At 31.0% G+C, this 22,011-nt stretch overlaps 6 protein-coding genes and 1 long non-coding RNA gene across 14 annotated transcripts; 4 read left to right on the forward strand and 3 right to left on the reverse strand.

Moving 5' to 3' along the window:
• The first annotated feature begins 303 nt into the window (after window positions 1-303).
• On the forward strand, window positions 304-2,285 carry LOC123706269 (protein crossbronx homolog). Of its 2 annotated transcripts, none has more exons than XM_045655451.1 (5): window positions 304-518; window positions 776-840; window positions 1,078-1,178; window positions 1,327-1,514; window positions 1,596-2,285. In XM_045655451.1, the coding sequence occupies exons 1-5, from the start codon at window positions 442-444 to the stop codon at window positions 1,843-1,845; spliced, it is 681 nt and encodes a 226-aa protein (XP_045511407.1). In that variant the 5' UTR covers window positions 304-441; the 3' UTR covers window positions 1,846-2,285. The 2 variants fall into 2 exon arrangements, with proteins under 2 accessions (XP_045511407.1, XP_045511408.1); XM_045655452.1 differs by lacking the exon at window positions 304-518 and adding an exon at window positions 537-662.
• LOC123706268 (UPF0598 protein CG30010) lies at window positions 2,139-3,148 on the reverse strand. Its single transcript, XM_045655450.1, has 2 exons — window positions 2,870-3,148; window positions 2,139-2,797 (listed from the first exon to the last, which is right to left on the reverse strand). Exons 1-2 carry the CDS (start codon window positions 3,041-3,043, stop codon window positions 2,279-2,281), a joined length of 693 nt encoding a protein of 230 aa, XP_045511406.1. The 5' UTR covers window positions 3,044-3,148; the 3' UTR covers window positions 2,139-2,278.
• A 1,803-nt stretch (window positions 3,149-4,951) lies between these two features.
• LOC123705789 (katanin p80 WD40 repeat-containing subunit B1) lies at window positions 4,952-12,098 on the forward strand. Of its 3 annotated transcripts, none has more exons than XM_045654806.1 (16): window positions 4,952-5,213; window positions 5,305-5,435; window positions 5,610-5,943; window positions 6,057-6,255; window positions 6,356-6,506; window positions 6,801-6,975; window positions 7,160-7,294; window positions 7,399-7,455; window positions 7,990-8,169; window positions 8,576-8,719; window positions 8,802-8,904; window positions 9,032-9,173; window positions 9,742-9,879; window positions 10,148-10,260; window positions 10,343-10,417; window positions 10,495-12,098. In XM_045654806.1, the coding sequence occupies exons 1-16, from the start codon at window positions 5,183-5,185 to the stop codon at window positions 10,748-10,750; spliced, it is 2,364 nt and encodes a 787-aa protein (XP_045510762.1). In that variant the 5' UTR covers window positions 4,952-5,182; the 3' UTR covers window positions 10,751-12,098. The 3 variants fall into 3 exon arrangements, with proteins under 3 accessions (XP_045510762.1, XP_045510763.1, XP_045510764.1); XM_045654807.1 differs by having other exon boundaries at window positions 7,160-7,237; XM_045654808.1 differs by lacking the exon at window positions 8,576-8,719.
• LOC123705794 lies at window positions 8,771-18,840 on the reverse strand. The gene is made up of 3 exons (XR_006753341.1): window positions 18,743-18,840; window positions 9,700-9,891; window positions 8,771-9,171 (listed from the first exon to the last, which is right to left on the reverse strand). It is a non-coding gene; the product is annotated as an uncharacterized LOC123705794 (long non-coding RNA).
• LOC123705793 (M-phase phosphoprotein 6) lies at window positions 11,338-12,810 on the reverse strand. The gene has a single exon (XM_045654816.1). The coding sequence runs from the start codon at window positions 12,644-12,646 to the stop codon at window positions 12,245-12,247; it is 402 nt and encodes a 133-aa protein (XP_045510772.1). The 5' UTR covers window positions 12,647-12,810; the 3' UTR covers window positions 11,338-12,244.
• On the forward strand, window positions 13,790-17,782 carry LOC123705790 (nucleolar protein 10). 2 transcript variants are annotated; one of them, XM_045654809.1, is made up of 10 exons: window positions 13,790-13,996; window positions 14,109-14,369; window positions 14,822-14,962; window positions 15,197-15,405; window positions 15,552-15,780; window positions 15,920-16,046; window positions 16,211-16,379; window positions 16,554-16,791; window positions 17,036-17,161; window positions 17,330-17,782. In XM_045654809.1, exons 1-10 carry the CDS (start codon window positions 13,931-13,933, stop codon window positions 17,753-17,755), a joined length of 1,992 nt encoding a protein of 663 aa, XP_045510765.1. In that variant the 5' UTR covers window positions 13,790-13,930; the 3' UTR covers window positions 17,756-17,782. The 2 variants fall into 2 exon arrangements, with proteins under 2 accessions (XP_045510765.1, XP_045510766.1); XM_045654810.1 differs by having other exon boundaries at window positions 13,790-13,932.
• LOC123705792 lies at window positions 18,665-21,921 on the forward strand. Of its 4 annotated transcripts, none has more exons than XM_045654811.1 (9): window positions 18,665-18,916; window positions 19,050-19,198; window positions 19,434-19,508; window positions 19,852-20,015; window positions 20,371-20,569; window positions 20,672-20,847; window positions 20,927-21,107; window positions 21,204-21,419; window positions 21,628-21,921. In XM_045654811.1, exons 1-9 carry the CDS (start codon window positions 18,886-18,888, stop codon window positions 21,868-21,870), a joined length of 1,434 nt encoding a protein of 477 aa, XP_045510767.1. In that variant the 5' UTR covers window positions 18,665-18,885; the 3' UTR covers window positions 21,871-21,921. The 4 variants fall into 4 exon arrangements, with proteins under 4 accessions (XP_045510767.1, XP_045510768.1, XP_045510769.1 ...); XM_045654812.1 differs by having other exon boundaries at window positions 18,680-18,916; window positions 19,089-19,198; XM_045654813.1 differs by having other exon boundaries at window positions 18,685-18,916; window positions 19,098-19,198.
• The last annotated feature ends 90 nt before the right edge of the window (window positions 21,922-22,011 follow it).

A 22,011-nucleotide genomic window follows, 5' to 3' on the forward strand; every position in this document is an offset into this window, starting at 1 on the left:
ATGGGTTATGGTATGAAATAAAAATGTACAATTAGTAATTACCTTAAATTTCTAACGAACACTGATCTTTAATCAATAAGATGCTTTAGATAAATCCCACATAAATCCAACACAAAAAAAATCATAGAATATTATATTATATTCATCCCAAAAAATTATAATATTTTATATTTGCTGTTGACGCTGTCTGAGTGGACCTTTATATTGACCTTTATCAGTGTCAAGTGTCAACTGTCAAACTCAGGCCTCGATGACGTTTCACGTTGCTATGTACCAACTATGTACCTACCTATATTGTTTAAATGTATTTTGTACAGTGTTCAAAAATTAATTAATAATTTGCGCCACATTAATTAAATACTTATATTTGTTATGGAACATGGTTAAAAAATAAAACAGTATTTAATTTTACTTCATTTCAATTCAGACAAAATTACGCTCATGAATGAGAAAGAACAAGAAAACATGAAGGAACTCTATTCAATTTTCCGACAAGAATATATTATTATGGCCGAATAGTAAGATAATATTCTCTTTACAAGCGTGCAGTATGATTTAGCGGCGAAAATAATTAACGCGTAACAAGTTAAACAATGTCGCACTTTCTGGAGAAAAGACCTTGTATGTCTGAAAGCAATGAGAGTGATTGCCAACTATGTCATGTAAATAAACAAAAAGTATCTTTGGGCACTAACCCATACTGCATGATTCTAAGGTTTTATGAGTCCTGTAAATTCAATAATCACATGTTTATATTTCTAATTAATATTTTCAGTCGAATGCTACAAACGGAAAACTTAGAAGGGATTTATGTAATACCATCATATGAAAATTCATTTGGTAAGATTTTTGAACTAAACATAGTAATAAAATTTCTTATCAAAAAACTTTGGAAAAATTGCTGTAGAATATTAATCTATAAATTACATAATATAGAAATACCTGGCCACATCAATATTTGAAACTACAAAATGAGTGTGTGTACACGCATTAATTACGATAATTCAGTGTCAATGAAAGATTTTTTAAACTTGTCTCTTGAAGTAAATAGACACCTTGAAATAATGTTTTTTTCAGAATGGTTTGGAGTTATTTTCGTAAGAACAGGCATATACAATGGTGGAGTGTTCAGATTTACTTTAACATTACCTGAGAAGTTTCCAGAAGATAAAGTTCCTGTAAGTGTTAATCAGGCACTGTTCTTATTTATAATTATATTAATGATATGATATAAATGGTTTAATTAAATTTAAAAATATTCTGACTTATTATTTCATTAAGAGTTAATCATTTAATAAAAACCTAAAACTATTATATTATTTCCAGACACTAGCATTCACTTCACAATTGTACCATCCAGCAGTTGATGCAAATACTGGTGAACTTAACCTCAATGAAGTTTTCCCGCACTGGGATAAGAAACAAAATCATATTTGGCAAATACTAAAATATTTACACTATATATTCTCAAACATGAACATAAAATCACCAGCAAATAATGATGCCTCTATGATGTCAGTAATTAATCATAATAATATTTTTTTTTTTTGTTTATTGGGTATAATAGACATATTTTAATTATTCTCATTTTTCAGGTTTAAAACAAATAAAAAGATGTTTATGGAAAAGGCCAAGGAGTGTGTTTCTTTAAGTACTGAACATTTATATGATGATCCTCCTACAGATGACAAGCATTACATAACATTTAAACCATATGACCCCAAAATACATGACGCTGCAAGAAATAAAATGCTGAAACCAAGAGAAACTGATGAGACTTCACATGGGATTTCTTGGGTTCAAACTGGAACATATCAGTCTTTTTCTAAAGAAGAAACTTTGTGATTCACTTAAAAATATATGCAAATTAATCAATAGCCATATAAAAAAACCCTGTGATAACAAAGTATAAACAAAATGCTGATAAAAGCACAATAATATATTTAAAAAAAATTCATTTTAAAACATTTATTTCAATATAATTATTATTTTCTTATTTTAAAGTTTGACTTAATTATACATTCATTAACTAATCTATAGTATCTAAGATATTGTAACATTATAAAAATAAAAAGTATTATTTTAGCAAGTAGCCTTGCAAGAAAGATACGCAATGATATCTAAAAAAAATACACAAGTGATAACCCATTTTTTTAATTCATCAGATAAAAGGCACAATTATTTTTTTACACCTTGATCAAAATTTACTTTGTCATTGTATTTACACTCTTTTCTATGTAATTATGTTATAATGTAAGTATATAAATTATAAACTATATTAATCAGGGACTGTTCTTATTTTCAATTTGTACTGTTTCACCTTATCTTTAAACCAAAATTGATCTAATTCATAGGTATTATCACCCCAATTGAAGTGGGTTGGGGGACATGAATCCCCTTTTGCAAATGTAAAGTTTTTACTTAATTCAATTGCTAGTTTTGATCGTATTAAACCAACCCCACCATATTTTTCATCAGCTGGATGATAGACCCTTCCAGTCTCTGGGAGCATATAGATTTTCTCAGGCATAAATTTAAACATCATGGATTCACCCACATATGCATAAGTCAAGAATTCCATTTTGGGAGACTCCTTAGATACAATATGTGTAAAAACAATTGGAACATCGTCACATCTAATGTAATTTCTTTCTCTTCCACACAGTGATATGTAAGGAAAATCATCCTCATATTTACCCATACTGTTTAAACGAAGCCTTTTGAAGAAGAATTCTAAAAATTTCTTTTCTTTAAAACAAGAAGTAAAATTCTTCATTTTTGAATCATCTAAAAATAACTTTAAAAAAAGGAAAATATCATTTTAATGGTTCCAAATATATTGATATTCAACTGAATTTTAAATACTTACCATACCTTGATGGTCTATGTAGTAAAAATATTCTCTAATTTTTGGCTCGGGTTCTTGCCCTTGAACATATTTTAATGACCTTATTTGAGACAATAAATATTTTAAGTTACTTGTTTGCACTGTTTGTAACTTATTAACATTTAACATTCTACCAATCATATTTCTATAGAACATAATAAAAATATTTAAAAATCGCGAGAAGTAAACGTTCAAGTCACAGGTTCAAGTGTTTACGTATTTACACTTTACACTATGAAATGTATGTAATCACAGAGTATGTAATATTATATTTATATACATTATACTCTTTGGTATGTAGGTACCTATGAAAATGGTATTGGGTGGGTACCTATTGGAAAATATGAGATATAGAATACCTCTAGAATACAGTGATTGACAGTTGACACTTGAAACTTTGACAATTGACAAACACTTTTTTTCCATAAACGCCGTTAGCAAGGCCGTTAGGTAGGTACGCCGCGCGCGTGCGGCAGCAAATCTCTGCGAAACTACTGCGTAGCGAAATATCTGCGGAACGCTTAGGCGGAACGTTAGTAAACAGCAATGTTTTCGCAACTTTTTCGCAATGCGTCTGTGTAATGGCCATTTCGCAATTCCTTGCGAAACAATACTGACAAGGACGCAACTATTTCATCTATCTATGTGCTAGAGTGAGACATATCATATGCGACTCGATCATTGATGCGGCCTCACGAGACTATCATGGAAAGAAAATATACAAATTTAATCTTTATGAACTAAGCGACAAAGTTGAATTTAGAACGCGATATTGAACCGCACTCCCCACGAGACTATATTTTAAAGAAATACAAATTTAGCGAGACTATCTTGAAAAGAAATTCAAATTTAATCTTTATGAACTTAGTGATAGAGTTGAAAAAACTCATCGCTTAAAAGGTCGTATATTTTTACGACTTTCTTAGTGACGGAGCTTTTAACTTGAACGTCGATAAAAAAATATTTTTTTAAGTATAATTTGAAATGAGATGAGAATTAATCTTTATTATATTAAAATTTTACACAACTGCATAAAAAGGAGTATAATGTTTATTTTGTAAGTCTTGTATATATTTATTAAAATTTACGCTCGGTTACTTTTAACTGGCAAAACATTTTAATGGTACGGAACCCTTCGTGCGCGAGTCCGACTCGCACTTAGCCGTTTTTTGTAATGTTAATCTTGTAACCTTTCTATTATGTAATTTGTTTATACATATTATGTACTTATGTATTAATATTGCGTATATTTCAGATTTACAAAAAATCCTGCTTTAAGGCTAAGGTGGATTGAATGCTGTGGGAGAAAATCAGAATGGGTACTTATACGCACAAGCATATAATATATTATATCTGTATCGACACCTCGGTACAGAAATAATAAAAGTTTCTGTACCAATATTTATTTTATTGAATAAAATATGTGATGTGTTGAATAAATAAATATTCAAATACAAAAAAATGGCTTTTTATTGTTTTTTCGTATGCATATAATAATGATGAAAACGTTACAAATGACCTGTGTAGTATTTTTTATGAATATAATACCTATTCATTTTATTTCTAATTTCAACAAAATTATTATTTTCGTAATATCGATATGGTTACATCCCTATAGCGATTGTATTATTACGTAGTATGTACAGCATGTACAGAGATTTTTCTGTGTAATCGATGTATGTGTGCAAAAACATGCTAGTCTGCCAATTTTGTAATAGTTTGAGTTTGTAAAGACACAAATTACTTTTGTGAACGTGTGATTGTGTTTCAAAGTGTGAGTTACCCTCCCCGCACCAAAATCGGCAGAAAATTTAGTTAGAACATTTGCCAGCGTGCTCCATCCATTACTTATTGATCTGCCTAAGTTTTAAACACTTGCTTTTTATAATACTTTGGTTCTGAGTGACAGTACTATTATAGTTCTTATTATCTGTGACTAAACCAGAATCCGTTTTCCTTACTCTGTCTACGGTTTTCCTATTGCTCGGTTTTCCTCACGTTTTCCTACTGTTTGACAATGACAAATGACAACAAAGAAACATTTCAGTTTCAAACTACTTATTTGTCAAAATACTGATCATTAATTATTTTACCTTTTGGAAGATTGGAATATAAAATTTTTAGTTATAACTTATATACAACAAGACACATAAGATTATTGTAATTGACCAAATAAGTAATTTGTTGGGAGAAATGATTGAGTGAATACGGAATGAAACTTGATTTCAGCAAGATTTAAAGTGATATCCAAATAAGGTTACTATCACGTACAAGGAATGCTATAAGAAAAAAAAAATGGATACATTAAGACGATCATGGAAACTTCGTAAGTTTTATTCTATACATAATTATGTTTAAAATATTTTATTAACAATAGTTTACTCCTGTATATGATTTATGTCTTATTATATTTCTAGAGGAATTTGTCGCCCACAAAGCAAATGTCAACTGCTTGGCCATGGGTCACAAATCCAATCAGGTGTTGGCTACTGGAGGTGATGACAAAAAAGTTAATTTATGGGCTATAGGAAGACAAAGCTGTTTGATGGTGTGTAATAAGTGTTTATACTTTAATTTGAAGTGTTCCAAAGCTGTTTGTTGTCTGAAATCATTCAAATAGCTATGGAATAATGTGCATTTAAGATTATACTTTATCATATGTAAACAATTAAGTTACATTTACAATGTAGGTTGTTCTCCTTATTTCTATTTATTTTTCCAGAGTTTAAGTGGGCATACCACTCCTGTAGAATGTGTTTGTTTCGGACATTCAGAAGATTTGGTGTGTGCTGGTTCACAAACAGGCGCTCTGAAGATTTGGGATTTAGAAGCTGCAAAATTGTTAAGAACATTTACAGGACATAAAGGAGCTATAAAGTGTATGGATTTTCATCCATATGGAGATTACTTAACTACAGGATCTTGTGATAGTAATATTAAATTATGGGATACTAGAAAAAGAGGATGTATTGTCACTTACTCAAGTCACCGACTGGCTGTAAATAGTCTTCAATTTAGCCCTGATGGACAGTGGATAGCATCAGCTTGTGAAGATGGTGAGGTCTTGTTAAAAATAATAACTATGCCATGAAAGTTAAAATATTATTAAATAATTAAACTTTAAAATAAAATTCTATTGAGTGAATTAATTTTTTTATTTCTTTTTTAGGTCTGGTTAAAGTTTGGGATGTAAGAATAGGCAAAGTATTACAAGAATTTATGGAACACACATCTGCTGTAACGTGTGTAAAGTTCCACCCACACGAGTTTCTGCTTGGTAGTTGTGGTACTGACAGGACAGTTAATTTTTGGGATATGGAAAAATTTCAATTAGTGTCTAAATTTGAAAGAGACAACACCTCTATAAGGTTTGTAAAATGATGATAATGTTTGACTTTAATATAAATGTTTATTCTTAAAACTACAAGAAAAAAAAAAAGCTTTTTTTTAAAATATGTATTTTTCTAGGCATATGGCATTTAGTGATGACGGTGCAACACTCTTGGGCTGTGGTAATGATGGTTTGCATGTCATTGGTTGGGAACCAGCAAGGGTTTTAGACACAGTTGCTGGTCATTGGGGACAAATACATGACATGACTGTTGCTCAAACACAACTGGTAAGCTTACATACAATATTTTAACTTTCAAACAAAACTGTTTGCTTTAACTTCACTTAATAAATTATATAAAAAAAATTGCTATATAATACCAAATTTCGTACAATAAACTGTGAGATGAAATTTAATTGTGCATGAGACTTAAAACTGACATTACAAAAATTGTGAAAATTGTGTTGTGATCGAGAGCCTAATCAATTATTGTATGTAAATTAAAGGATATGCATCCACTCTTACAAAAGAAAAATATTATTAATAATAATGTCTTTATTTATTATTATGAATTCCTTACAGATTGCAGGCTCATTTCATTCTACATATGTGGTGTTGTCAGTTGTTGATCTCAACAAAGTGCATCCATTTGGTGGACCTCCTCCAGCAGCACCAACAGAAGTCAGAGATCTCTCTCCATTCCAAAAGGGCCACACCGTTCGAAAGAGCTTTTCCAAAGAGAAACCTGCTAAAGAAGGTAACCACAATGCTAAGGACCTTGATTTTATTGACATTAAAAATAAATTCAATTTCTATCAAAATTATGACGTGAAATAACAATAAGGTTTCTTATTCTTTACATAAATAAAACATCTCATTTTAAATGTGAATAAATTATGATATTTGATATGAAATAAAAATAACTTATAACTTATTTTCAGTTCTTCATAGACCAACACTCCTTGATGAGAAAACAGCAGAAGAGTCGACTTCAGGGACTGAAGCTGACGAGGACTCAGGTGCCATTATATCAAATATTAATGACTACACTGAAATATTTCGCCCCTCTAGAGCATGTGAGTAGTTTGATATGAATCAGAATCGGTGTCCCCTAAACAATCAATATTTATTTGTATTTGTAAAAATTGAGAGCATAAACGTAACTGAGTACATTTTTCAGTGACTCGTACCCCACCTCCTGCTACAAGCTTATCATCAGAGGACTTTTCTGTCACAAGTAAGTAATGATGATGATTACTATTATATTATTCAAGTTTTTCTATATAAGTATACTAGCCAAATAATTGTCTTTTATTCTTCTGTTTTATCCATAAATCATTGATGAATATTATATATAGGTATATATTTATATCATATTATTAAAAAAGATAAATTTCTCATTAGTCATGACATACAAAATTATCAAACTCAAAACTCAAACTCAAACATTTATTTATTCAATTAGACTTCTTCTAGAAGCACTTTTTAAATGTCATTACATATTTTAACATTTACCACTGATTCGGAAAAGCAGTATCTACAGAGAAGGACCGGCAAGAAACTCGATAGTTGTTCTTTAATTTTTAAAAGCAATTTTTTTTCTAAAGCAAACTATTAATAGATGGTCTGCGGTCCATAGGACAGTGAATTCTTAAACATTTCCTTCAACATTAAAACAGGCACGTCTAAACTACTAACTAAAAAACTAACCTCCATTTTCGGTGGTATTCTAATCTAAACTCACTAAAATGATGAATATATCCATTTACAGCACACGATTGCAAGCTAGAAGGCTCAGTTAGTACATCCCTCCGTGACCTGATGCTGGACGATCCCCCTCGGCCACCACCACAACCCTCGCCTCCGCAGAGACAGAGACCAGAACACTGCTCTCGTATACCTACCCCTAAGGAACACTATGTAGTATTAGAGAAGAGAACTGAATTCCCACGTAAGTATAGTGACTAGTGAAGTGTATATTTTGTAGTGTAACTATGTGTAAATATTAATTATGGGCTTTGTATTTATGCCGATTTATTGATTGTATTTATGGTGGATAAAATTACTTCATAGAATAGCAAAGTCGCTTCCCGCTGTCTGTCCCTATGTATGCTTAGATCTGTAACGGAACAGAACAAAACTAAACAATGGATTTTGAAGCAGGGAATTTATATAGATTAATTACTGATCAAGGGGCAGGTTTATATTATGTACTTATCATGTATTGCATCACCGTGTGGTCGCTAGTCTAAATAGTGACTTTTAATGGCGAACCATTATTTCTTTTATAAAAATTAAATCTACTTTATTTATATGAACATCATCTGCTTTAACTAACGCTTTCATTTGGTTGGCAGGTATAATAGACAGCAATAAGGACGAAAGCTTACTAACTAGTGTTCAAACAACAACAATTAATGACTTTAGTGTAAACACTGTACCAACGCCCACTTTAAACAGGCATAACTCATATAAAGAAACAAAATCATCTACAGACATATGTAAGTAAGCATTTGCTTGCTTTTGCCGTTTGAAATATAAAATGTTAAAAATTAAATTTCACTGCAATTTATTTATTTTTAGCTGGAACTAATCTCCGACAGAGTAATAGTGAAATATCACTAGGACCAACTTCTTTAGGTCCTAGATCCTTGTCATTTACGAGAGCATCTACTCAAAATTCCAGGTAAATAATATGCATTTATAGTTATATAAATTCTAATACCTACTGTTATCTCGCTCTTCATATGTATTTAATATATTTTTTCATAAATTTAATGTAGGTTTTAATAAGTTTTTTTCTATTATTCAAGAACCAGAGTTGATGCAGTAGCACGAGAGCGTGTGACAATTAACAGAAGTGTAGAAACTGCAGTGGAAAGGGATCCCGAACCAGAGTTTGTTCCTCTATCCATAGACAAACCTGTTGGACTGGATCTCGATGACTTTGTGCCTGTAAGTACAAAAAAATATTTATATAACGACTTTTAAAAATCAATCCAGTAGCTTCGTTATTTATTTGATGCACAAAAATAAAAATCAATCTTTCCACTCTCTCATCAAAATATGCATTTATGATTTAACATTTGTTTCACTGATCGTTTTATGTGCCATAAGGCGATCAGGCTTGTGTCATACAAAGTAATATAGCAGAAATTTAACAGCAGCGAAAACAAACACTAAATCACACAGCACAGATTTTCATAACAATACATATACATACACTAGCTTACCGCCCGTGGCTTCGCCCACTTTCTCTAAAACGATTTGAGATTTAAACTATCCTATCTCTCAAGTTGGATCGAACTGCACATGGTGTGCGAATTTTATTATAATCGGTTAAGTAGTTAAGGAGTCCATTGAGGACAAACATTGTGACACGAGATTTATATATATATTATAAGAGGTAAGAGATAAGAGATGTAATGTATGAAAAAAAAAAAAACATTTTCATGTTTTTTTTAAATGTAGTCGTATCTACCTAGTAATAAGAAAGTCCTTAATATTTTATGATCTTGTATAGCGCGGTCTAACAGCGGGCGTGCGTCGGGGTGGTCGGGGTGCTGGTGCGGAGCCGAGCGAGCAGGAGGTGCTCGGCGTCATGATGCGCGGACACGACTCTATGATGGCCGTGCTCGCTGCCCGCCAGAGGGCGCTGCAGGTGAATATCTATCTACAAAATATGAAAAATTATTTCAGCCGCACATATTATTATGCTCACTATCTATATCTGTTGAATAATAGCTTGGTCTTTATAGAGGTAGATATATCTGTGGTTGAGATCACTATCAATTTTTTAATCAACTTCTAAACATTCATTGAGTATTCGGATGTGTGTAATCACAGTTGATGCTAACTGGTTTCACCAATTATGAATATTTTATTATGTGTTATGTAGATGTGATGTGATATAAATGTTTTAATTTCAGATATTCCACTCCGTTCGAGTAAATAAAAGTTTGAAATCGGCATTAGAATCCGTCATCGCATTAGAAGACGCATCTGTGATACTTGATATTCTAAATGTAATGGCGCATCGACCGTGAGTACTAATTTTATAGAATACCAAATATTTTCCGTCGGATAACACGAATAATAAAATTGTATTTGTTTTTTCTTTACAGGTCATTATGGAATTTAGATATTTGCTTACTAATGCTGCCTAAGATTTTTGAATTATTGCAAAGTAAATATGAATCGTAAGTAGAACTACGTCTTAGAACTTTCAAAATATTCGTAATTAAAGTTCAAATTAACATGAGTGTTTTTTCTTTAGGTACATGCAATGTGGATGCAACGCTTTGCGGTTAATAGTACGAAACTTTTCATCGGTAGTTCGCGCTAACGTCAGTGCACCAGTTCGCACACTCGGTGTTGACATCCCTCGAGAGGAACGCTATGCTAAATGTGCTCAAATCCACCAACTTTTACTTGACATTCGAGCATTCTTGCTTAAAAGACAAACATTACAAGGTCGACTAGGTGCTGCCTTCCGTGATCTGCATACTTTAATGCAACAGGGTCTCGATTGATAGTGCTATGTATGATACGTATCGTAATATAAACACGGTCTGAAAAGTCTTTGCACACGACATTTTAGTCATGCCTTAATTTTACATATGGAAAGTTGATTGCTAACGATGAAGAAGGATTATTTTAGATTCTTCTAATTTACACTTTATTAATATATTTAAATTACTTTCCTTGCAGTAAGATGAAAATGAGATATAATACACAATCATCATGTCATCAGATATGTTGTGGTGTACATAGACTTTCAAGATTTGTGAGAAATATATTTATTATCTATATAAATGAGTGAAAAAATCTTTATAACATTCAACTTGAGGCCTTATTACAGAAATTGTTAAAAGCATTTAAAATATAGGATCTCATCACTTTAAATTTGTTTACACAATTGAAATTGATTTTCAATAATTGATATTTCCAATTTTATAGGTATGATTGTTAATCTTTTGCAGTTGTCATTAATTTTCTGGATTTTTTTACTATAGTCAATGAAGTATTAATTTATGCTTCTATTCAACTAAACAATGTAAATATTATTTGATTGAATAAATAAGAAAGGATTAGTTCATGTTACCTAATGAAAGAAGTATTTAAAATGTAATGTTTATTAAACACTTTTATATATGTTTTTACAATAACTTTTAACTTAAAAGTATTAAAATTAAATAGTTTCATACAATAGAAGCTTATTACTAAATACCAAGTAACTAGCATTACAAATTTTCAAGTAACTCAGTTTTTTTGGGAAATATGTTAAGCTATTCTTAAAAGTTAAAACTAATGTTTAAGCAATTTGCATTGCAAATATGAACTATATGTCAAAGGAAATCAAATTTATAGTAGAGTAAAAATAGTCTCAGAGCTGTAATAACAAAACCTTAATGTGCCTATACTCTGCTCAGGAAGGCAAGCTAGCAAATGGAATCTGAATAGTGTGACTTGCACAAACCCACCTATTTTACTAACATTGTGAACATTGTATATTCACCTATCGGTCAACATGATGTGTAAGTAAGTTTGCTGTACTGGCTTCCTGAACAGAGTACAAGACTAGATGCTCAACTATAATACTAGATCTAACAGTCAAATTAACTAACTATTAATAACTAACTCAATTATACAGCTGGATAAAACATGATCAGTACTTAATTTACAAATATTAAGATTTTTATACATCATTTTTCAGTTCTAATGTAAATTACATAAAATTTAAATTTCAAGTTTATTTAAAGTGTCTCAACTTTTTCTATGTTATCAATCATGCATGAGATTTTTTCCTATAAATTATTTTAAAATAGACTGATATACTTTGTATATAACATTATGATGTAATAAAATAATTATAACTTATAAGGCATTTTATTTCTTTATCCATCATGTTGTGGGGTTAACTAAATAAATTAAAACACCTCACATTCAACAAGATGAAGATTAGTCATAAATATATTCAGCTATACCAATAGGTAATAAATGGTTTCAAATTACCATTTTATCGTTTACCTTTTCTTCTTTATGATACTGTATTTACTGGGACTTGAATTCCTTTTTCTATTAAATTTATTCATTTTGTTAGCCAAAAGTTCATCAGATACATCTTTTTTCATGTCCTCCTCATCATTAATATCAGGCTTTTTCTCAAGCTCCATGAGTCTTTCTATTTCTGGATTCATACCTTTAAAGGATAACCTTCCCTCTAAAAGATCCTCGCAAAATATAAAACTTGATTCAGCAATATAATTCCCAGAGGCATGCTTCATTTCATTTGTAATTACGTTCGCGTATAAACTCTCGTGATCTTCAACGTTTTCCAACTCTTTTTGTAATCTCTCCTTAGTCTTTTTCATAAATTTCATGTCTAATACAGATTTTGGTAATGTTGGTCTTTTAATTGGTGCCATTTTATTAAAAATACTTATTTAATGTGACCGGTCCGATTTAAGTTTCCTAAATTTAGAAGAAATACTTATAATATAGACAATTCGACACTCTTTTTTAGATAGAAACGTGAATTCTGTAAAATAAACGTGCTATTACCCAAACAGTCCTAAATTCTCAATTCTGTTTTGACTTTTGACATTTGACAATTGAAATTTTATTAGCTACAATGACATAGGTACTCAGAGCAATAAAGTTACCTACGTTAATATGTCAAAATAGATTAATTATAAAAAAAATGATATCACTCCACGATTTCTTGGTAGATGATTTAAAGTAAATAATCACCCAATACTAGGTATACATGATTATTCAGATAATTAATTTATATATCTTTGTAGCGACGACAAGCCAATTATTTACGGGTTATCGAATTTTAAGTGTAGCCCAAAAAAAGTTCACACGGTAACTCTTGTATACGTAGTATATTATTATTAGTCTGTGGTAACTCGTATATAAACAGCTCGTGCCCTATGCACGGACAGTCACGGGCTTGTCGTAGTTAATCATCTTTTAACACCCGTCACGTAGTTAATCATCTTTTATTACACCCGCACATAACAAGCCCCCAACATCTTATTATTCGTCATTCAGTTCACTTCCGAAACTTAAAAATTGTTGCTCGAACAAAACATTAAGGTGACATTAAGTTTTATTCTTTAAATAAAAATTTAAAGTAACATTTCGTTTTATTCCTTTCTTTCATTATTATTAATATAATATTTTCCACAATACCACTAAACCGCTTTAACAAACGCTGCAGCTGATAGAGAAAACTATAGTTTTCCAATTACTAGAGCGCAGCGGCATAATGCTTAACGTTGAATGTTTCAACTACAGCAATGCTTCGCACAATCGAGCACTCTAAAAAGTAATGCGCGTGATGCGTGCAATCGATGCCAACTCAGTGATATTGGGCATTGTGCGCCACTTAGTCGCATTATGCTCTGTAATTGGAAAACTACCAATGACTATAATAATATTGTTGACTGTTGATTTGGCCTAAAGGTCTCGTAGCCACGCCATTAAATCATCAAAAAAAAAATACTGTTGATTGTTGACACACGTCACACGGTTGACACTTGACAGTTCACAGTACATAAAAACACATGTGATATGGTCCATGCTTGAAAAGTGTTTGAAAATTGAAAATGTTGAATGGATATTTTGTTAATTTGTATTATTGTATTATAATAGAACATATAGTGCTTTAAAGTTTTGAAGAAAAAGTCCATAAATCTTACAAAATGCAAGTATCAGAAATTGATAATGTTAAGATTTATAATCTCAGTGCGGGAAAATCATTACCAGATGTAAGATAACTATTGTTTTTATAACTTTTTAATTATTCTGATCAAAACAGTTAATAAATTAAATTGAATTTTCAAATCATTATTTTATCTAAAAAATGTTGTTTATTTATAGTGGTTAACAGAAAGAAAGAAACGAGCAATATTGAAAAAGAATGTAGATCTCCGACGAAGAATTGAACTTATTCAAGAGTTTGATATGCCAGGTGTGAGTACCAGCATACGAGCTTCAAAAGATGGACAGTATATTATGGCTACTGGTATTTATAAGCCAAGGGTGAAATGTTTTGATGTCAACAATTTATCTATGAAATTCGAAAGATGTTTAGATTCAGAAGTTGTTACATTTGAAATACTTAGTGAAGATTATACAAAGGTAAACACCTTTTTTTCTTAATCTACACTAATATTTTAAAGACGAAGAGTTTGTTTTTTTTTAATGTGCTAATCTCAGAAACTACTGGTTCGATTTGAAATACATATTAATTCGGTGTTCGATAGCCCATTAATCAAAGAAGGCTATAGGCTAATTAATATCATCACGCTAAGACTAAGAGCAGCGGAGCAATTTGGGTGAAACCGTGAGGCACAGCTAGTACATTTTATACCTATTATTACAATAAAAATCTATGTATACTTTGGTGTAAGTACTACACCAAAGCACTCATAAACTATATCAAATAGCTGTACTTAGACTTAATTCATCAAATATAACAATGTATTCATCAATTAAATTTAATAAAATATATTGAGTATTCTTCAAGTGAATGGAATAAACTAAGTAAAATTATTAATATTATAATATGATTGTTATGGACATATTTTCAGATAGTGTTTCTTCAATGTGATCGCTATGTGGAGTTTCATGTGGGACATGGGAGACATTACAGATTGAGAGTGCCTCATTTTGGTAGAGATATGACCTATCATCGCCCCTCTTGTGATCTTGTTGTTGTTGGGGCTTCAAGTGTTAGTATAATATTATTAATATTTATTTGAAGTTTTAATTATTTCGATTATAGAGATCTATCTCAATAATGGCATAACAATTAATTTGTCATTTTGCTTGTTAGTTACCTATAACTAGGGAAAGTTTCAATTCTTCTTGATGTTGTCACTATCCTATAAAGTAGCTTAAATTACATCCTATCTAACATTTAGATTTTTAAGCATTATTCATTTAAAGATGGTTTTGGTTTTCAGGAAGTGTACAGATTAAATTTAGAATTAGGACAATTTTTGGCTCCATATGTCACCAAGGCGAATGAAATTAATTGTTGCAGTGTAAATGAGGAACATGGCTTATTAGTATTTGGTTCAGAAAGTGGTCATGTTGAAGCATGGGACCCTCGCACTAAATCTAAACAAGGCGTGTTAGATTGTGCTTTACACTGCTCAGATGCTAATTACAGGTATTTTGGAAACATTATTGTTATGACATTACGTTATATTTGGAAGAGCTTTTCGGGAGTTTAAATAAAGAAAATTAACCAAGCCTTTGAAAATACAAGTAGGCAATAAGTAGTTTACTATACTTTATATGACTTATTTTTTACAGAAACTCTACCATGCCATCTATAACAGCTTTAAAATTTAATGGTGCATTGCAAATGGGTGTAGGGACTTCATCAGGGCATGTTTTGCTTTATGATATAAGATCCAGCAAACCATTATTAGTGAAAGACCATATGAATGAAATTCCTATTAAAAAAATTGAATTCCACAAACAAATGAATTATGTTTACTCAATGGATGCTAATGTTGTTAAGATATGGGATAAGAATACAGTAAGTTATTTTATTATGCAATTGCTTTATATTACTTGAGGTTATTTGGGCAGTAGTGCATTTACCTCAAAATTTTCTGAGCAAAGTGAGTGATTTTTTTATCCTTAATATTCTGATTGATAATTGTTTTTCTTTTTAGGGCAAACAGTATACCAATATAGAGTCATCTGTTGATTTTAATGATCTCTGTGTAATACCAAATACAGGACTTTGCATGATGGCAGTTGAGGATCAGAAAATGCAAGTTTACTATGTACCCTCATTAGGTGAGTGTTGAATAAATTTTTATAATTAGTTACTTTTAATTGCACATTTCCGATAGTTAAGGATGAATAAAAAATATAAATATGTATTATTTATATGCAAAATGGACAGAGCTTTGTAATATAATAAACAAGACAAATTTACTAACCTACACCTTTGCTTACAGGACCTGCGCCAAAGTGGTGTGCTTTCTTAGATAATTTGACAGAAGAAATGGAAAGCTCTGCATCACAAACTGTATATGATGACTATAAGTTTGTCACTAAACAGGAGCTTGAAACTTTGGGCTTGGATCATCTTTTAGGAACAAATCTTTTAAGAGCATATATGCATGGGTATGGTTACATACTACCTTTTCATTTAGAAGACCTTTCACCATTTTTTAAACAAAATATGATTTAATAATTCATTTATGCATGGGTATGGTTACATACTACCTTTTCATTTAGAAGACCTTTCACCATTTTTTAAACAAAATATGATTTAATAATTCATTTATAATTTTTTAGATATTTCGTCGATGTGCGATTGTATAAACGAGCGAAATCAATTGCCGATCCATTTGCATTTGAAGAGTATAAGAAACGCAAAATCAGGGAAAAGATTGAACAAGAAAGACCTTCAAGACTTAAAGTGGACGATAATTTGCCGAAAGTCAACAGAGAGCTTGCATCTCGTTTATTGGAGAATGGTGATAAACCTAAAAAGAAACAGACTGGCAATCTATTGAAAGATGACAGATTTAAGGTTAGTTTGTTGAATAGTTATAAGAATAGTTAAGGTACATTTTGCAATTATATTTCTGTATGCATTTATTTAACTGTATCAACTTAGGTGAAACATAAATGACTACATAATAATATTAGTTACTAATTAAATTAAATTAATAATAACATTATCTTATTAAAAAACAGGTGTTAATTGTTCTCAACTGAATAAGCGAATAAAGAGTCTTTACAACAATAATATGACAATATTTTTTTGTGTTTAGGCATTGTTTGAAAATCCTGACTTTGAAGTGGACAAGGGTGCTGAAGAATATAGATTATTGAACCCAGTACTATCTCGATTGGATAAAAGTAAACCCAAGCCTGAAGCTGAAGTGGAACGAATGGAGGTTTGTATAATAATTTTGTTATGGTTATATTTGAAACATATCTCAGGGAAATAAGGTTACAAAAATTATGTTTAGTTACACACTGTTAAATAGAAAAAAACATATCTTGGGCAGAATTAAAACCATATTCCTAATAAGTCACAGTTATAATTATTTCATATATTTTAGGATGATGCTGAAGAAAAGGATTCAGACGCAGAGTTCTATGACACGAGTGGCGAAAGTTCGGACGATGACAGAACGTGGGTGAAGGAAGTTAAGAAACAACATAAAATTATAAGAAATAAAAAACAACGCGACAACGACGAAGAAGATGACGACACTAGAAAAGAGAAAGTCTACGAGTTTAGCAATGCACCCAAAACAGTCAATATTAAGAGAGTAATGCAAGTCAGTAAAAAGAGCTTGGGAGAACGATTAAATAAAGAAGGCTCCACTGTTGTATCAGGGACTGGTGGTAATAGAGAAATGAAGTTCGTTATGAGAGGCAAGAAACATATTTCAGATAATCAAAAGAAAATGAAGAAACACTATGAAGAGAGAAAACAATTGGTGAGAAGAACAGGATTTTTAAAGAAAAAGAATCGATCATAGTAAAAATAAATGTTATTATATTTTTGACTATTGTCTTTTTTATGAAATTTTCCTTTTACTTTCTTATATTTACTTAGACATATAAGTATTACGCTTTTAATGCTAGTATTACATAAGGATGATTTGCCGTCTTAATTTTAAAGAAATCAGGAGTTTTTTCCATTATAAAATCTAGATTTATGTATAGTCTATACGAATCGAATCCGCAACATCTTCTCCAACTCACTACCTACTATAGAGAATAGCAAGGACGTGTAGGAATAATTGAAATAGGTGATATTTGTTCTTCATTTGTTAATATACCTACGAGATGAGCAAACAAGAAATATTAAAAAGAAAGCTAAATAAATGCTTCACACTATCAACCAATTACGCATAGGGCATCAGAGTTCAACATTGGTGGCGAACCTTCGGTTCTTAAAAGAATTTATGTCAATTAGTGTATGTTATGTGTAATGTGTATTTATATTTCTGACTACATATTACATTATATTTGATGAATACTTAAACTAAAACTTACTAACTTTCCACCAGCAGCTCCGTCCGCGCAGGAGAACCTGCGTAGTTTCGGGTGAAAACCTATCCTCAAACCACATTTGTACTAAATTTCTCCCAAATAGATTCAGCGGTTTAGGTGTTAAGAAGATGAGAAGAGACAGACAGACGGATAGAATGTTAGTTACGAATTTATATTATTAAGCAGCTAAGAACATTGCAAACCGCAATCAAACCACGATATTAAAATCATACATCTTATAATTCAGTAGAATAATGGATTAATTCTAAATCCCTTCTGAACGATATTTAACGTCCTACGACTAATAACGAAAGCACGAATTAAGCGTACGAGGATAAATAAATGAGTATCTAAATGTTTATATTTAAATATTCTATTAATGTTGATAATTTCTGATAAGTTGCATTTTATAATGAGAGTATCATACATACCTAAAAAGTTGCATTAAAATGTAGTTCATTGGCACTCACCATCAACAAGCAATTTGTAAACACGTATTTATTCTTAATAAGTCATAATAATAATTTTATTATGAGGGTAAGCGGTTGCAATGATTCGTTCGTGCTAATTATACCGGACAGAAGATTTTGAAGATTCACAATTCGAATATAATATGCAAAACGAAAATGGTTCCTACAGTAGCAGTAAGTACATGACTAAAATTGCAGTTCAACATGTTGTAATTGTTGCTTTAATTAATAATAGAAATAATAACATTAATAGTGTCGTTAAGAAGTTATTGTATGAATAATGTTTTTCAAAGTAATTAATGTGTAGATATGGGCAATAAAATGGATAATGTGAATTACTTAATCGGTCGTATAGCTAGCGATCTACTGGACAGCCATGTACTGGGCAACGAGAAATTGGATGTGCCAGCTATGGAACGATCCATGAGATCAAGTGTAGATGGAAACAGCGTCGATGTGAGTGTAAACGTTTTGGTCTGTTCGTTTAAGATATTTTTGTGATCATAAATCCTAGTAACTATTTTCAGAATAAGTTTTGCTTGTATCGACTAGGTGTGCTTCAATAATAATCGGAAATTTATGCTTCTTTTCCAGTCAAATAAAATATCATAAAACATGGCGATAATGTTTTCCTATGTCAATATCCATTATTTTTTGTTTTATAATATAACTATTTTTTTAATAATTCTAGATAGGGGAAATCACGGAAACACCCGAAACAGAATATATGAGTACTTCAGCAATTTTACACTATTGTAAATCCAAAGTGAGTATAACACAATATATTACATTGCATTACTTGATAAAATAAAAAAAGACGGATAGGTATTAGGATATTGAAATAAATAATTTTGCACAAAATTCAAAATTTTAGTTTATTGAATTTTAAAATTATGGAACCTTATATCCTTATAATTTACCCACTTGATATTGTAATTAAACAAAAAATATTTTCTAAAAGAATAAAATTTTGCATGTTGTAGGAACTATGCACAAATGATGTCAACTTAAATTATACCTACGTTTGAAAAATTTCCATATTACACTTAAGGATTTTATGTTATAATAACAATAAAGCACATTGTTTACAAACATTTATTTTATTCTAGATATTACTGCCATATTTAAAACTGTTATCTGTAATGGGTCTACGTCCTGGTGCAGATGCGTCAAATTCTTCCTGCTATACAAATTGCTTGTCTCATTTCCACTCTGCACAAGTAGCAGTATTTATGTGCCTGGGATATATTCTACAATATATGGCATGTTTCAGGTAAGAAATAATGCATAAATAATAACACTATAGCACAAATCTGAAAAAGTTCTTATAAGACAGACAGAAGTTCCTTATAACACAAGCCTGCGTCTGAGTTTAAACTAGGTCGCGGGAACCTATCAGAACTTAAAGATCGATATTAATCGTAACATTATGTTACTATGCATCTCCATTCAGAAGGCAGTAAGTAGAACTGGCGATTGTAGGCCCAGAAAACACATCTAAACATGAGTAGAATAAAATAAATAAAAAGAAACAACATTTATCAAACTTTATCCAAAGTCATAATTGAATTCGAGATACATACAACTTTAACAATATGATTATAACCAATTTTTTTCTTTTGTTGCAGAAGAGATCGCGGCTTCTGTTATAAACTTGTGCCCCTAACACTTACTTCGATAGAATACGATACATACAAACAAGTGTGTTACGGGAATGTCACATTTACATACTTTGGACCTAGTTTATTGCATTTTCTGGGATTTATTTATGCCCTTTATCTATTTAGGATATCAGACAATGAACAATTACAAAATCTGATGGAAAGAGTAAGTTCTTAATTTTTATAGTATTAAAAATACAATTATTAAGATTTTCCAGTTAAATGTATAACCTTAGACAAAATAATAAAATATCAGGAATATTTTTAGGTCTTCCTTCTATCTTCCTACGCCCCGCAAGGTACACCCACTACAAAACCAAAGCGTCTATTACGTATGCTCTGGTTTTTTATTATTTTGAGTGTGCTTTGGATGTGTATATCACTATGTTCTGTGAATTTAATGTTGGCCAGAGGAACCATTATGTTTCGGTGGATGGAGGATTGGTATGTAATATATATCATTCAATTTCATTTGTTTGTATGCTTAACGCTACGCTGTATACTGATCCCAATTTTTTTTCAGTTCAAATGACATTCTACTCGTGCTTAAAATTCTATTGATCATATGCACATTAATCCACGACATGGTTCAAGCGACAGTCATTACAAGTTATTGTTTACAAGCACAGCTATTACAAGCTCATTTGATGTTTCTGAAAGAACGTCTTCTGAATAGAACAATATCACCATTAAATTGGATGAGGGTATGGTTCAATTTCTTCATTCACCGAATACATGACATTATATTGACATAGAGTAAAGACTTTTATTATCTGTGACATAATATTTTTATTTTTTAGGAAATATCTGAATTTAGAAAACTTCTTAAGTACTTGAACGATGATTTAGCGCCCGCTGTATGTTTGTTTACAATAGTAAATGCATCATGGGCAGTGTCCGGTATAATGTGGCTCCTGGATTTAGATAAAGTGGATACAGGAACGGAGCCTATTGCTGGAATCAGCATACTAAATCAATTATTATGGGTATCAGCTGTCGTCGTACCGTTCATACAGGTAACCATTTGAACATTACCTAGTGTAATAACTATTTTCATTAGATATTACATATAGATACCAAATATACATGTATCCATGAATCTGTTGCTTTCTTGGCTACGCTTGTTTTACAAGAACAACACAAAGTTCCCATTTGAACCGAGTTGTATATTTTTAATGGGATTATAAAAGCTTTTTTTTAAATTACGTTTGTGTATCTTTTCAGGCGGCGCGACTATCAGCGGAATGTCGTCGCACGCAATCAATCGGTCACGAGTTATGCGTCCGCCCGTTCTTACACCAAGATACGTCACAGGAAGATATCAGTACAGTACTTGCGTATTCCACTTCTCTAAAACTAAGAGCTAAACTATTTTGTTTCCCAGTCGCAGGCCGATATATCTGCTTATTATTGACCTTGACCTTAATAATTTTATTCGCATTAGGAATGTGTCATTATTTACAATAATTGTTTTTGGATCGAAAATTTTGATTTAGTTAAAATTAAAGATGAAATTTATTGAAATTATTATTATAAAATAAATAGCATGAATTTGTTTAAAATCGTTTTATTTCACAGCACATCCATTCTAGGAATAACACTAACAAT

Source organism: Colias croceus, chromosome 3 (assembly GCF_905220415.1).
Source record: "Colias croceus chromosome 3, ilColCroc2.1".
Classification (NCBI taxonomy): domain Eukaryota; kingdom Metazoa; phylum Arthropoda; class Insecta; order Lepidoptera; family Pieridae; genus Colias; species Colias croceus.

Excerpts from the sequence above, each read along its gene's own strand:
- LOC123705790 (XM_045654809.1), top strand. The coding sequence starts at position 13,931 with ATGCAAGTATCAGAAATTGATAATGTTAAGATTTATAATCTCAGTGCG. Across the intron at positions 16,380-16,553 it reads TTAAGAGCATATATGCATGG|ATATTTCGTCGATGTGCGAT; the intron begins GTATGGTTACAT and ends ATAATTTTTTAG. Across the intron at positions 16,792-17,035 it reads TGAAAGATGACAGATTTAAG|GCATTGTTTGAAAATCCTGA; the intron begins GTTAGTTTGTTG and ends TTTTGTGTTTAG.
- LOC123706269 (XM_045655451.1), top strand. The coding sequence starts at position 442 with ATGAATGAGAAAGAACAAGAAAACATGAAGGAACTCTATTCAATTTTC. Across the intron at positions 1,179-1,326 it reads TTCCAGAAGATAAAGTTCCT|ACACTAGCATTCACTTCACA; the intron begins GTAAGTGTTAAT and ends TATTATTTCCAG. Across the intron at positions 1,515-1,595 it reads AATAATGATGCCTCTATGAT|GTTTAAAACAAATAAAAAGA; the intron begins GTCAGTAATTAA and ends CTCATTTTTCAG.
- LOC123705789 (XM_045654806.1), top strand. The coding sequence starts at position 5,183 with ATGGATACATTAAGACGATCATGGAAACTTC. Across the intron at positions 6,507-6,800 it reads CTGTTGCTCAAACACAACTG|ATTGCAGGCTCATTTCATTC; the intron begins GTAAGCTTACAT and ends AATTCCTTACAG. Across the intron at positions 10,418-10,494 it reads TTGCAAAGTAAATATGAATC|GTACATGCAATGTGGATGCA; the intron begins GTAAGTAGAACT and ends TTTTTTCTTTAG.
- LOC123705793 (XM_045654816.1), bottom strand. The coding sequence starts at position 12,646 with ATGGCACCAATTAAAAGACCAACATTACCAAAATCTGTATTAGACATG.
- LOC123706268 (XM_045655450.1), bottom strand. The coding sequence starts at position 3,043 with ATGTTCTATAGAAATATGATTGGTAGAATGTTAAATGTTAATAAGTTA. Across the intron at positions 2,798-2,869 it reads ACATAGACCATCAAGGTATG|TTATTTTTAGATGATTCAAA; the intron begins GTAAGTATTTAA and ends CTTTTTTTAAAG.
- LOC123705792 (XM_045654811.1), top strand. The coding sequence starts at position 18,886 with ATGCAAAACGAAAATGGTTCCTACAGTAGCA. Across the intron at positions 21,108-21,203 it reads CACCATTAAATTGGATGAGG|GAAATATCTGAATTTAGAAA; the intron begins GTATGGTTCAAT and ends TTTATTTTTTAG. Across the intron at positions 21,420-21,627 it reads TCGTCGTACCGTTCATACAG|GCGGCGCGACTATCAGCGGA; the intron begins GTAACCATTTGA and ends GTATCTTTTCAG.